We start from the raw sequence: 14,032 nt of genomic DNA, 5'->3' as shown, positions 1-14,032 counted from the left end.
CTATCAATAGGAAATGAAAGTATAAGTGGAAAATAATCATACAAACATTAAGCTGCAGTGCATATACACAGACTATAGCTAAAGTCATCTACAAAGGAAAAAAAGTCACAAACATAATGTTAAGCAAATAAATTGTAGAAGATTATAACTAACATGATATCACTTATGCAAAGTTTAAGAACATGCAAAACAATGCCCTATTTTATTTAGGGATATATCTTTAGTAAAAGTGTAAGGACATTCATGGGAATAATGAATTCCAAAGTCAATCCTGTGCATCTCTCTAGAGAGTAGGGACAGAGATGCCACTGGATGACAGAAAACACACTGAGTAGACACATTTTATTTCTTCAGCTGGAAGGGAATCCACAGATTTTTTTATAATCGTACTTACATTAGGTTGAACCATGTGAAATTGCATACATTTGACTGTCTTGACCTACAAAAAAATGGCTAATTCATGTAGTTTAACTTAATAACTTTTTAACCTGGATACCAGGTTAAGGGAAATGTAAACCTAGCACAATCTTTGGTTCTGCTGTGACCATATATGGTAATGATAATCTAAAATTGCTGTTGACTTTCAACTTCTAGATAAAACACAAACAACACATGTTTACATAACAGAATGAGTGTTCTCACTTTTAATTAACTGCATATGTTATTTTAATAACAATTTTATTTTTTTAAAGATTTATTTATTTATGCATACAAGAACTGGGGTACAGGCCAGAGGTGTGGGAGATGATAGGATTCACCAGAGACAGAGTGGGGAACAGAACAGGCAGACTGACTGAAATACACTGCTGAGGGGAGCAGCGGGTGAGTCAGGAGAGGTCTGCTGTGGCATGTCAGTAGCTCCCTGGCCGGGGATCGAACTCATACTTCAGTGGCTGCAAAAAGCTTCATAGGTTGCATCTTAACCCCTTGCACCACAAGGGAAGCCCTTCATAGCAATTTCATTTTTTTTTTAAAGATTTATTTTTCATTTATGCAATAGCTGGGGTACAGGCCAGAGGCACAGAAGGGTAAGAGGATTCACCAGAGACAGAGTGGGGAGCAGAACAGGCAGAGAGAGCAAAAGCACTGTTGAGGGGAGCAGTGGGCGTGACAGGAGAGGTCTGCCGCGCCATGTGGGAATCTCTCTCGCAGGCCTGGAATTGAACCCACGCTGCAGAGGCTGCGGACAGCCTCACAGCACCGCGCTCAATGCACTGCACCACCAAGGAGGCCCCCTTAAAAGCAACTTTAAAGGGGAATAGAGGATATAGGAAAGGAATTCAATGTGATGTCACCTGCCCGTGCCCTTCCTAATTCCTTCCCTTCTCTGTTTTTCTCTGTAAATTGCTATCTCTGAAGAGATATAAAAGGTGGCAGGATAGAAGTTGGTGTGGAAGGGCAATTGGAGGGCAGGGAACTGACATTCAGAACCTGGCCAAGGATGGGTCCACTGAAAACAGAGAAACAAGAGACTAGGGCTGTCAGCAGACAGAAGGTTTGAGTGGAGCCCTGAGTCACCAGCAGAACTGGGGAGAGGTGAGGCCTTCCTCCCCACCAGGTAGCCTTGCAACAGTCTGTCACACATTTGGAGGAAGTTTAGCCCTTACTCTCACCTACCCCTGAATGACTGATCACCTGGTTCAGTCTATCAGACTAGAAAATGTCTTCTGCATCATCTGCCTGCTGAGTGGTTAATAACAATTCCCACTTTGATTAATATAAGCCAAGCACTCTGAGTGTCTTAGCTTACTTATGCCTATGAAGAAGGTACTGTCATTATCTCCATCTTACAGATGTGGAAACTGAGCTTCCAAGAGATGATGTGATGCCCAACGTCACATAACTAGCAAAGGTAGAATCAGGATTTAACCATAGATCTGCTGGCTCAGGGCTCACTCAGGCTCTTCATTTTCTCCTCTATGCCTGAGAACTGAGTCCTCCTAGACGGGCACTTCACTCACTCACTCATTTTTTCTGCAGGTCCGGGCCCTGGTAGCTGACTTTTCCATTGTCTTCTCCATCCTGCTGTTCTGTGGAATTGATGCCTGTTTTGGCCTGGAAACCCCCAAGTTGCATGTGCCCAGTGTCATCAAGGTTTGCTCTGGGCATTAGCTCTACCTCCCCACCCACCAGTTGCAGATCCCTTCCCTTCCACACTGATCAAACTTTCATCTCCTCTCAGACAAGTGACCATGTTGGTTCTCTCTGCATTCTCCACCCTTCCTCACCCAGGGGACAGTCCTTTGCGACGCTGGGGTGGGGACATAGTCACATGAAATCCTGCTGTGTAATCAGGAGATTGATGAGGTACTTGAATCCACACTGCAACCCAGCTGTAGCCCTTGGATTTCCACTTGATGCTCTACAGTTCTCTGGCCTGTGGGTCTACAATTCGGGCCAGCTTGGGATCTGCTGAAAATGATCCCTTAGAAGAGCGATTCTCATTGTTGTCCCCAGAGCAGCACCACATCATCCCTGGGAATTGATTAGAATTGTGTATTCTCATCCCCGCCCCAGACCATGTAATCAGAACCTAGGGGTAGGGCCTCATGGTCTGCATTTTAACAAGCCCAACAAGGGTTCTGGGGCAAGCTCAAGTTTGAGAATTACTTCAAACTGGATTCTCAAGGGCCCATTTTTATCTAGTACCTTAAGCAATGCAGTGAATTCAGGTGTGGTCAGCTAATATTGATGGAAGATGATGTTGAATACAAAGGAAGAGAGCAGGAGTGCTGGTCACTAACATGCATGTATCCCCTTTGCTGGGCACTGGGCTGAACATTGAATGCATTATCTCATGTGATCCCGAAATCCCAATGGGTTGGATTTATTATATATCCAATCTTAGTAAAGAAGCAAAATGACTTTCCCAAAACCATAAGGCCAGTAAGTGGTGTCAGGAAGCCTCACTCCTTAGAGCCTGTTTGCTTAGTCTCTATTATTAGAACAAGAGAGAATCACTACTTCAGAAATTCCCTGTCAGCCTAGAGTGAGTGCCCTGCTACTGCACAAGAAGCACCAGCCATCTAAACTGGGCTAGGGAGTACAGGGTCTAGAAGTGACCTTCCCTGCCTTTGAAGGTTTGACCTTCGGGATATTATTTCAGGATCTCTTAAATAGCTTAAACACATCTCATGAAACTCATGTTGGTCTTGAAGATTAAAGTATCTTTTATCCTTAAGTAAAAGATAAATTTCAGCTCAGTTACTACATAAATAATCCCTTCTCAGTTCTCAATATGCAAGCCTGAATTGATGTTTGATGTTTTACAGACAATCCCACAATGTTCCCCAGAACGGTAGCTCAGGGGAGATACAGAAGCATCAGACACTGGCCCATCAAATTCTTTATTCTTGACAGTTGGGCCTCATGTTAGTATCTGGAAGCTGTCTCCCAGCACTCTTTGACTCTTCACCTCCCTATTTTTCAACCAACCCAGGGTGGCTGCTATAAATGATCTCCTTAGTTTCACAGACACCATGTCCCACCCATGTCTGTCTTCTTCTGTGGTCTCAGTAAAGTTGCAGGTGCCTTAATGTCTTTAAGGGAAAAGTTCTCGAAGTAGGGAGTGGGGACAGTAGGGAGCATGGGGGCGTCAGACTGCACATGTACTGGGACACAGGAGAGAGGAAAGGCCCTCTCCCTTTACTCCGCTCAGCCCACTCGGCCTGACCGGGGCTGGTTCGTGGCCCCCTTCGGAAAGAACCCGTGGTGGGTGTACCTGGCGAGCATCCTGCCCGCCCTGCTGGTGACCATCCTGATCTTCATGGACCAGCAGATCACAGCCGTCATAGTCAACCGGAAGGAGAACAAGTTGAGGGTAAGGCTGGTGCTAGGAGCAGGTACTACCTCTTTCTTCTTACCAACTCAGAGGGATGAAGGAGAGAGACAGAGCATCCTTCAAAATTTTGGGCCATTTGTGAAGCAAAATATAAGACCTGAAAACTGAAATTCTGAAAAGGGGGTGGGTGGAAATATGACCTCCGGATTCGGAGAAGGCCAGCAGGGCCAGGGTAACTACTCAGTATCAGGACCCCCAAGGGTGGACAAGTGGTACAGGATCCTTGCTTCTCCCAAAGTGACCCTCCAACTCTACACCTCCAACAATAAACTTGGGAATCTAGCAGATCTAAAAGGGCAATGTGACCAAGAACCATGAGTCAGAGGAGTATCTTTAGCTCTCCTTGTTCCTGCGACTCCCCTCCTTGCCTCTGGGTCTGAAGAGATTCATGCTACCTTCTTCCCCTTCCCAACATGAACCACCCTAGGCTTGGTCTAGCTTCCTGTTGGGATCCCTTGTCAAGGAGCCAAAGACATACTAATGGCCACTGGTAGGAAGCCACCTTCCCTGGGACCCAAATCCAGGACCTCTCCAAGCCTGAACACTGCTCTCCCCCCTCACCCACGTCCCCTCCCTGGTTGATGCTTTCAGTCACCGTGACAACCAAAGTCACCTGTGGGGTTTGTGAACACCCCAGGACAACGGCCCCCTGAGAGTACCCTTTAGAAAGTCAATGGGAACCCTTAAATCTTCCACAAAATGGCTGCTTTGGGGAGATTTATGTCTCCCCCACAACCCACCAGTTGGTTAGGAATAGGTTCCTTCGATAGCTTCTCCCTTCCCACCACCCACTGCAGAAGGCTGCTGGCTACCATCTGGACCTGTTCTGGGTGGGCATCCTCATGGCCCTGTGCTCCTTCATGGGGCTCCCCTGGTACGTGGCTGCCACAGTCATCTCCATCGCCCACATCGACAGTCTCAAGATGGAGACAGAGACCAGCGCCCCCGGGGAGCAACCCCAGTTCCTGGGAGTCAGGTAGGTGGGGGCTGGGTCCTGGGAATCACTTGAGCAGGAGTGGTCAGAATGGGGGAGAGGAAGCAGGGTTTTTTTTGGGGGGACACGTTCTCTGCTCTGAAGCACAGAGGCAGGAGTGATATTCCTGAAGGCAGGGGGAGGGTGGCAGAAATTCAGTTCCACGTGGTGCTTTTCCTTACTAGACCCCAAGTCACACACCACCACCTCCTAGACACACTCACCTGTCAGGCTGCATAAGAGCCCCACAAGCCCCTCTGACCTGTCCTTTTGTCTCTTCTTCTAAACCCCCTGCTCCCTCTGTCCCCCAGAGCCCTTCTGTGGGTTCAGGTCTTGGTTATTCTCCATTCCTTTAAAAAGCCTACCCAGGCCCTCTCCTATTCCCTGGGCTGTGGTCCAGGACCTATTAGTTCTGTTCTTTTGCTGGCCATTCCTCTCGTGCCCCGTGTCAGGTATGGGAAGCACATCTTCCAGTTCTTAGGGCCTCTAAGTGGACCCACAGTACACTTTGGCATTCTTATGAGTGGCTAGCAGAAGAGCTTCTCCCTGCTGCTGGAACACCTCGGTGGCCCAGTTTGTTCCGACCAAGGTTTCTCTGGTCAGGGCAGGTCATCTCAAGGGCCACTCAGCCCCAGCCAACTGGGTCTTAGGAATATGCCACTGAGCTCAGGCTCCCACCTGGGTTATAACTGTGTCTGGCACTCAGGTAAACATGTGTACCCTACCAGCAGCCAGGCCCCAACTCCTCACTCATCATGCCTCACAAACAGGGTCTTCTTATAATCAAAGGCAAGGATAATAAGCACTTTACATCCCACGCCATCCTATAACAATCTCCAAGATAGCTATTATTTCCATTCCACTGAGGCTGAAGACAGGGCCTTAACCTGAACCAGTAAGTGGTTCATCCAAAGTCAGTCCAGCTTTTAGACACTACAGTTAGACAACCTCCTGAATCTCCCCCTAATGCCCTTTCTTCCCATGTGTGGGTCAGCTAGGCATCAACAGCAGGTTTACTGTCCATAGTGGGGCAGCAAGGCAGACATAAGGGCCTTGGACTCAACCTTCAGGTGCCCACAGAGGACTGCAGGGCTGGAATGGTCATGGAGCATCTAACAGTCCCCCCTGACCATGGCCTCTTCTCTGCCAGGGAACAGAGAGTGACCGGCACCATTGTCTTCATCCTGACAGGGATCTCCGTCTTCCTGGCTCCCATCCTGAAGGTGAGGCTCTGTACCCTCTGCCAGGGCCCCATCCACCTGACAGAGCACTAGACTAGCTTGCTGCCTCAGACATGGGGAGAGGGTCCCCACATGGCCCCCAAAAAGGAAAGATCCAAGTGGACCAAAGTGATATTTCACTGTCATCACCACTGTTTTCTGTAATGCTGCTGAATAATATTTATTAGCAGCACCAGACAATCCTCAGTGTTCTTTCCAGTCCCTCCTAGGGCTCACCCTCACCTTTCTGGAGGATACCGGTCCCTCAGAAAGTTCTGTCAAATTCAACCCTTGCTCAGATCAGGAGCTTTCCAAGCTGGTTGTGTTCCCAGCTTGTGGTTTATGGCCCACTATAGAGACATTGCGCTCATCTTTTCTGAAGCTTAAAACTTGTATGGGGAGGTTTCCGTGCTGTTCTAGATACCCTGTTTTCTGTTGCTCTGTCTTGAATGTCTTGGGTACATAAGTGACTTCTTCCCACACAGTTTGAAGCTTCTCTTTCTTGTGTCCCTCCAGACCAACTGGAAGAATGGAAGCATAGTCAGTGCACGTGTCCCCCAGACTGGTCTCTTTCTGCTCAGGTTTCTCCATTTCTCCATTTCCAGCCACTCATCTGTTGTATTAGTCTGCTCAGGCTGCCATTACAAAGTACCACAGACCAGGTGGCCTAAGCAACATGCAGTTCTGGAAGCTGGAAGTCCATGATCATAATGTCAACAAGCTTGGTTTGTCCTAAAGTCTCTCTCCTTGGCTTGCTGATAACCACTTTCAACCTGTGTCCTCACGTGGCCTTTGCTCTGTGTGCATGCATCAGTGCCCTAGCCCTTTCTCTTACGAGGACACCATAAGGCTTAGTCTACCCACAGGTCTCTTTTACCTTAATTACCTCTTAAAAGGCCCATCTCTGAATTCAGTTATATTCTGAGATACTGGATGAGGTTAGGATTTCATCATATGAATTGGGATTGTGGGGGAGGGGATAAAATTTAACCCTCAATACCTGTCAATGGCCCTTTCCCTTAATCAATGTCTATAAAAGACTCTCCTTTCTTGAATTAAACTTACTTGTAGTTTTGTCAAATTTTTGCAGATGTTTAAATATCTCAAAACACCTTGTTTATGGATAACCTTGTAAAAAAGCAAAGACTAAACAACTCTGATGTTAGTTGATCTGGCTTGAGAGTAGATGATAGGCACAGCCAAGCAGGAGGCTTGAAATGGAATATCTTTTTCAGGAGGTGTGGAAACATGTCACTCCATCAGATTGCATACAGGCAGGCAGGCATTTTATTTAAATGGCCAGGGAATATCTATGTTTGTGGCGAGGGATCCAAAGAGCCATAGTGCTTTTCACTCTGGAATCTGTTTTACAGAAAAGCATCTGCATAAAAAAAGCTCAAATTTAAGAACATCCTACTTCATGGGCTCAAAGATCCCATAAGCATTTTGCAGATGGCAGATGCAGGGACATGTGAGAGAAATGGACCTCAGGCAACTCCAGACATGCTGCCCCAGCTATTGCGTATGCTCAGAGATTTAGTCATTTCATGTCAACTCTTATTCATATTGAGTAGAACATAAAACGGTCAGAAAATTTAGTAGTTTCCCTCTGTCATTTTGTTCCATTTACAATATGACCAATTATCTTATGGACACATTTATTTGGTATAAATTTTCTCTGCTTTTGCCTTCATAGGTTTGACATATATGATTTGAGTACATGTTTGGTTTTACACGAATATTGTCTACTTAATATAAATAGTATGCCCACAGAGTATAGGTCTGTGCATAAGATTTGACATGGCCAAAACCTTTAGTGGTCTAAATGATGTATAGTCACACTGCTTATTCTTGGATGATATGTTTAATATGTAATATTAAATATTTTAAACAGTAATGGAAAGTCCTTCCTATTGTAATTTTTGTCTCAAATGTTGTAACTTTTCCAAGATATGGACTATGTTTTTGTATCATTTTTTATCGTCTAAAGATAAGTGGACTCCTCTATAAATAGGGTAAGATACCAGATGTGGGGAAATGTTAAGTATTACTCTGGCCATCATGGACATTTTCATAGGCCACATCTGCCAAGTGATCTGATGTTGTCTTTGTACTCCATCACAAGAGGATTTTAAAAATCTGCCTGTATGCTCTTGTTCTTTTACAATAAGCATGGAAAAATGTAATATTTTAAAACAACAATTAATCTATTTGTTAAATTTAATAACTGAGAAGACCTATTTAGCTTTCTACTGATCATAAGATTTAGGACCTCTGATTTAATTGTATAGACTTTCAAAATTATTAAAGTTAAGTGATTAAAGCATTCTCACTGACACCAGGACTAAATAATAGATTGATTTTAGGTTAAAGAAAAGATATTTGGGTAAATACCTAGGAGTGGAATTGCTGGATCATATGGAAGCTCTATCTTTAGTAGGTTGAGGAATCTCCACACAGCTTTCCATAGTGGTTGGACCAGTTTGCACTCCCACCAGCAGTGCAGGAGAGTTCCTTTTTCTCCACATCCTCCCCAACATTTGTTGTTGCTAGTTTTTTTAATATGTGCCATTCTCACTGGTGTGATATGGTATCTCATTGTAGTTTTGATTTGCATTTCCCTGATTACAAGAGATGTTGAACATTTTTTCATATGCCTGTTGGCCATTTGCATTTCTTCTTTGGAGAAGTTTCTTATTAGCTCTTCTGCCCATTTTTTGACACAGAAACATTAATTCCAAAGAGCACCTGCACCCCTATGTTTATAGCAGCACTATTTACAATAGCTAAGCTTTGGAAACAACCCAAATGCCCAAAAATAGATGACTGGATCAAGAAGATGTGGTACATATATACCATGGAATATTACTCAGCAATCAAAAAACACGTGCAATAAACACGTGCAATTTGCAGCAACATGGATGGAGCTGGAAGGGATCATGTTCAGCGAAATAAGCCAGAAAGAAAAAGAAAAGTACAGGATGGTCTCACTCATAGCAGGAGTCTAGAAAACCTAAATAAGGGACCAGGAAAAAGAATAACTATAAGAAAGAAAAAATCAAAATCAACAAACAACTATGAACCAGAGACACACTATAGAGGGACAGGGAAAGGAGGGATTGGGGTCAAAATAAGGGGGTTGCAATTGTATGGGGAATATAAAAATAAAAAAATAAATAAATTATCCAATAAATAAATAAATAGATACCACTTATAACCCTTCCCCCAAAAAATATATTTGGCATAAACAGTTCAAGAAAAATAAAACTTAGTCCAGATCTAAGTTCCTAGATTTAGCCCCAGGTTTTATTTCTGTTAAAGAAGAAAGTGACAGGTCCAAAATGAAGAGCCTTGTGTTCGACCCACCAAGACTTAATACCTAACCTAACTGCAGTTCAGCCTTACCCAGGAATCAATATGGAAATTATTGGTCAGCGCCGAGGTAATCTTGTCTATTCCCCAAAGGAAGATGATAAAGATAATTTGCTCCACAGGCTTTTTCCTTTCCCCAAGATTTTTTCTACTCCCCATAAGTGAGTTACCTAAGCCTGTAATAATTCCCTCTTCCTTATCTTGTCCTCTTTTTTGCCTATAAAACCCTACATTTTGTACAGCTCTGTGGAGCACCTTTCTGCTTGCTACATGGAATGTTGCCTGATTTATGAATCATTTAATAAACCCAATTAGATCTTTAAAATTGGTTGAATTTTTATTATTTAACATTTCCAATCAAGAAATTTTCCCATAAAACTCATTTATTTTTTTTCCACTCTAAGTCTGTCCATGACTGTCAAATTAGTCAAATTAGTCAAATTAGTCATAGCTGAATGCTAGACTCACAGAGAACTCACATCAGAGAGCTGTCTATCCAAGACCAGAGTTTAGTTTGAATCTTTAATTCTTATTTATGTAGCAATCAGAGAATGCTCTCTTGTGCTACAGATTTTAGAAGGTATAAATTGGATTCCAGTACTAGTGGTTTCATTTTTATTAATGTTTCTATATTGTGTATTAACTATAGATGATTTTGCATCAGTTTTTTTTTTTACTTTGAAAATTCTGATTTTATTTTCTGAATCAAAAGAAATATATTCGTGTTAAATTTAGAATGTTTAACTTTTCCATTATCTTTCAAAATACTTTCCAGATATTGTTGAGTGCTCAGAACTATGCAGGTTAACATCCAATACCACATTTTAAAGAAAAAAGGTTTAAATGTAGGACCTTCTCAAGGCATTGGCAATTCTGATTTAAAAAGAAGAGAATCGGGCCTCCCCGGTGGCGCAGCGGTTGAGCGCTGGGTTGCGAAGCTGCCCGCGGCCTCTGCGGCGCCGGTTCGATCCCCGGCTGCTCCCCGGCCACCGGAGGAGGGTCCCACATGGCGTGCAGACTTCTCCTGCCGCCCGCTGCTCCCCTCATCAGTGTACTTCGGTCCTTCTGCCTGCTCTGCTCCCCGCTCTGGCTCTGGTGAATTCTCTCACCCTCCCGCGCTTCTGACTGTACCCAGTGCATGTATAAACAAAACAAACAAACCAGCAAACAAATAAATAAAGCATGCCTCTATAAAAAAAAAAAAAATAAAAAAAAATAAAATAAAAAGAAGAGAATCCTAATCATTACTGGAAGTTTAAGTGACAGTTGGTTTTCAAGAGCTAAAAACCAGATCTCATTTAAAACAGAAAATTTTTTAATTTCTCAGGGACTCATATCTGACAACTTCAATTAAGTAATTCTTCCCCACCCCAACATTATTAAATGCATTATTTAATCTTGAAACAGGAAAATTATAAAATGGAATTTTAAAGTTATGCTTTATATAGATATCTATATATCTCAATACACCATGTTTGCTAGCAGATTATGAGATTAAAAACAAATTCTACATTCATGGGAAAAATGACAAATGTTCTTTCATTGTTTTATTTAAAGAGTCTGACTACATTTTTTCTTTTTTTCTTCCCTCATATATTAAAAATCATGATCAAACGGCCTCTCCGGTGGCGCAGCGGTTGAGCGCTGGGTTGCGAAGCTGCCCGCAGCCTCTGCGGCGCGGGTTCGTTCCCCGGCTGCTCCCGGCCACCAGAGGAGGGTCCCGCATGGGTCCCGCATGGCGCGCAGACCTCTCCTGCCGCCCGCTGCTCCCCTCAGCAGTGTACTTCGGTCCTTCTGCCTGCTCTGCTCCCCACTCTGGCTCTGGTGAATTCTCTCTCTCACCCTCCCGCGCTTTGACTGTACCCAGTGCTTGTATAAATAAATAAATAAATCTTTTTTTTAAAAAAAAAAAAAAAAAGCAAAACACAGCAGTTTAAAAAAAAAAAAATCATGACCAAAGACCAGGTGTCAATCCATCTACCTGAAAGTAATAGGTAGTAGGTCCATGTGTGTCCTTTAACAAGCCTAGTGCTCAAATGGTGGGGGGATTTATAAGAACATGATTTAGACACTTTAGAATTCTCAGGTGACTCTGACATCCATGTTCCTAAAGCCTATGAGACGTCTTAATAGGCTATTCATGTGTACTGAAGCATGTCCAGCATGCAGGCAAATTTATTGGTTCAAATTGAGGTAAAACAGACAAAAAAGAAAAACCCAACTTAATATGAACAGAAGCTGTATAATTAAAACTAACCTGCTGCTGCTTAGATTTTTAAGTTTTCTCACAATTTCTCCAATTTTAGTCACCCTCAAAAGGAAGCTGCTTTTTTCAAAGCCATTAGTAAAGAATATTTTGAAATGAAGAGAAAATATTTTTCCCCAAAATCCGCATTTTGTACACAATCTACAATTGTACTTTCATACAATTTCATAGTACTTTATTTTTCAAATTTAGCAAGAACTCAAGTCTGAGCACTATTTGATATTTTCTCAGATACCACGCAATACCAGCAGGATTCATGAATATGATCTTCTGACACAGGGAGGAAAGTGCTAACATTTACAAAATGCCAACAACTCTTTTTCAAGCATAAGATGGCTGAGATTTAGTAGGTGTTATGATCAATTTTGGGGTACAAATACAGATTTAAATCTTGATTTCTTGCCAACATTTTAAATAGTCAAGTTTTAGTTTTACTCCATTTTCAGGTTTCAAATCAAAACAAAAAAAAAAACTAATAGAAATTACCTAACTGGCAACAAGTCCCATATTTCAATATTATTTTTAAACGAACAATTATAACCTACTGCCAGTAATTATTTTATGTATTTACTTGTTTTTATTAATAAGCACTGGCCAGTATATAAAAGAATCATTTGCAAGAATAGTACTTGGCCCTGGGTTACCTTAATGCTTCTGATATAAATGGAAGCACTTAGAAAATACCAGCTCTTAAGCATTTTTTTAATCTGTAATTTGAATATCCAAAAGCATTTTGTAAATGTTACTTCTCCGTTGATAGAGTCTAGGGAGTCTAGTCCCAGCTAGCCTGGTTGATTTAAAAAAAAAAAACAAATAAATCCCTAAGACACATGATAATAGAATACTACACTTGCTTTTTATACCATATGGAAAAAGTTCCAGGCAGACCAAAAGTAGAAGAAAATCTGCCATGATTTTGCATCAGTTTTTCCAGAGGTTCTGTTCTAATTTTTCTCAAACATTTTAACCAAATTTTGTTGATTTATCCCTCATTTACAAAGCTACATAATTTCAGGATTACAGCTTCACACCTTGTTTGGTGTATATGCTTCATTCACACATACCAAAGTCAAGATTTTAATGTGTACACAAATCACTTGGGAATCTTGTTAATTGAAGATACTGATTCAGTAGGTCTGGGTGGGACCCATAATTCTTGCTGTTTAATTAACTCACAGGTGGCACCTTGTTGGTCCATAGAACCACACTTTGAGTGACAAAGTGTGCTCTCCCTCCCTTCCTTTGCTCCCTCTTCTCTTTTCCCCTCCCCCTCTCTTGCAAGCTCTATCAATGAGTGGTTATATTAACATTACACAGTAATATTTATTGTTAGAGGATCGGTGAAAATCTTCTGTTCTTCCATCACCAACTAGCAAATCTTTGGTTATTTTGCCAAATGAGGAAGGCACTGGGGGATAAATGATTTGTACATTCAGGTCTGCAGATTAAACCTTACCATGGCTCTTCAGGACTACGGGTTTCTGTATTCTGCTTCAGAGGAATTCCTGACCACATCAGAAGATCCTCCTCTGGGTCCCCTGTTATTCTCAAGTCTCAGCCTCCAATAACATAGGAAGGTTGTGGTGTCTTTATGTTTCTGGCACTGTGATCGTGTTGACTGCTCAAACTCTTAGTATAAAGCTGATGCTAGAGGCACCTTTTGTCACTTTACTGTGTCATTAGTATTCTGAAAAGGGCGTTTTCTTGAGGATCCAAGGAAGATTTGTGCCAATTGAGAATTATAGATCAAAGCCCATCACTGCTCAGACTGTGCTATGATAGGACTTTGGGATTTGCTGAGGAAACTGCTTAAGCCTGCAAATGACAGAACTGAAGACAATTTCCTAGGCTTGATAGTGAGGAGACTTGATAATCAGTCACTGGTAACTACAGATGCCTAAGACTTAGTGTGAATTCTCCTTTGTGATGTGGTTTTTACATCCATTAGGGCAAAAGGGAAGCTATATGCCAGCTTAAATCTGGTATTACAAATTCTGGCTAAATTTTTTAAAGTTTATTTCTCTGTCAATTGTTCCCATAGTTGAGGATGATTTCGATAGCGCTGATCACTGAAATTTTAACTTGTTTCATAATTAGGCAAAAATCTCATAAGCCAGGTACAAATGGAATGGTGCAATGACCCCATATTTCTTTCCTAGTTCCAGTGTTTTGGTTGCATTTACAGCATATGGGACCAAGTCATGTTTTGTGTTACAATATGAACACAGACTAATTTATTGTAAAAGAGAATTATTTACTTGGTATAATTTGTTGGCATTCTTAAATGGTGTATAAGAGTTGGGCAAAGTGCTTTGTGTTCTCCAAGTATTCCAACAGGACAACCCTACCTGCAAGCAAGG

General features: G+C 42.3%; 1 protein-coding gene across 5 annotated transcripts in view; it reads left to right on the top strand.

Moving 5' to 3' along the window:
• The window catches only part of SLC4A5 (solute carrier family 4 member 5), a 106,617-nt gene that overhangs the window by 81,996 nt on the left and 10,589 nt on the right, over positions 1-14,032 (top strand). For 4 of the 5 annotated variants that reach the window (XM_037527661.2, XM_037527660.2, XM_054701744.1 and 1 more), the window contains 4 exons: positions 1,981-2,094; positions 3,659-3,820; positions 4,639-4,817; positions 5,965-6,037. In XM_037527661.2, the coding sequence (XP_037383558.1) occupies positions 1,981-2,094; positions 3,659-3,820; positions 4,639-4,817; positions 5,965-6,037 (528 nt within the window). Of the gene's footprint in view, positions 1-1,980; positions 2,095-3,658; positions 3,821-4,638; positions 4,818-5,964; positions 6,038-6,550; positions 8,328-14,032 lie in introns of those variants that run through there. The other variant, XM_037527662.2, reaches the window with a different exon arrangement.

The sequence above is a fragment of the Talpa occidentalis genome, unplaced genomic scaffold, assembly GCF_014898055.3.
Source record: "Talpa occidentalis isolate TD23 unplaced genomic scaffold, MPIMG_talOcc4v2.1 talOcc4.5, whole genome shotgun sequence".
NCBI classification, from domain to species: Eukaryota; Metazoa; Chordata; class Mammalia; order Eulipotyphla; family Talpidae; genus Talpa; species Talpa occidentalis.
Note: the sequence above shows the minus strand (reverse complement) of the source record. Positions and strands in the feature narration are given on the sequence as shown.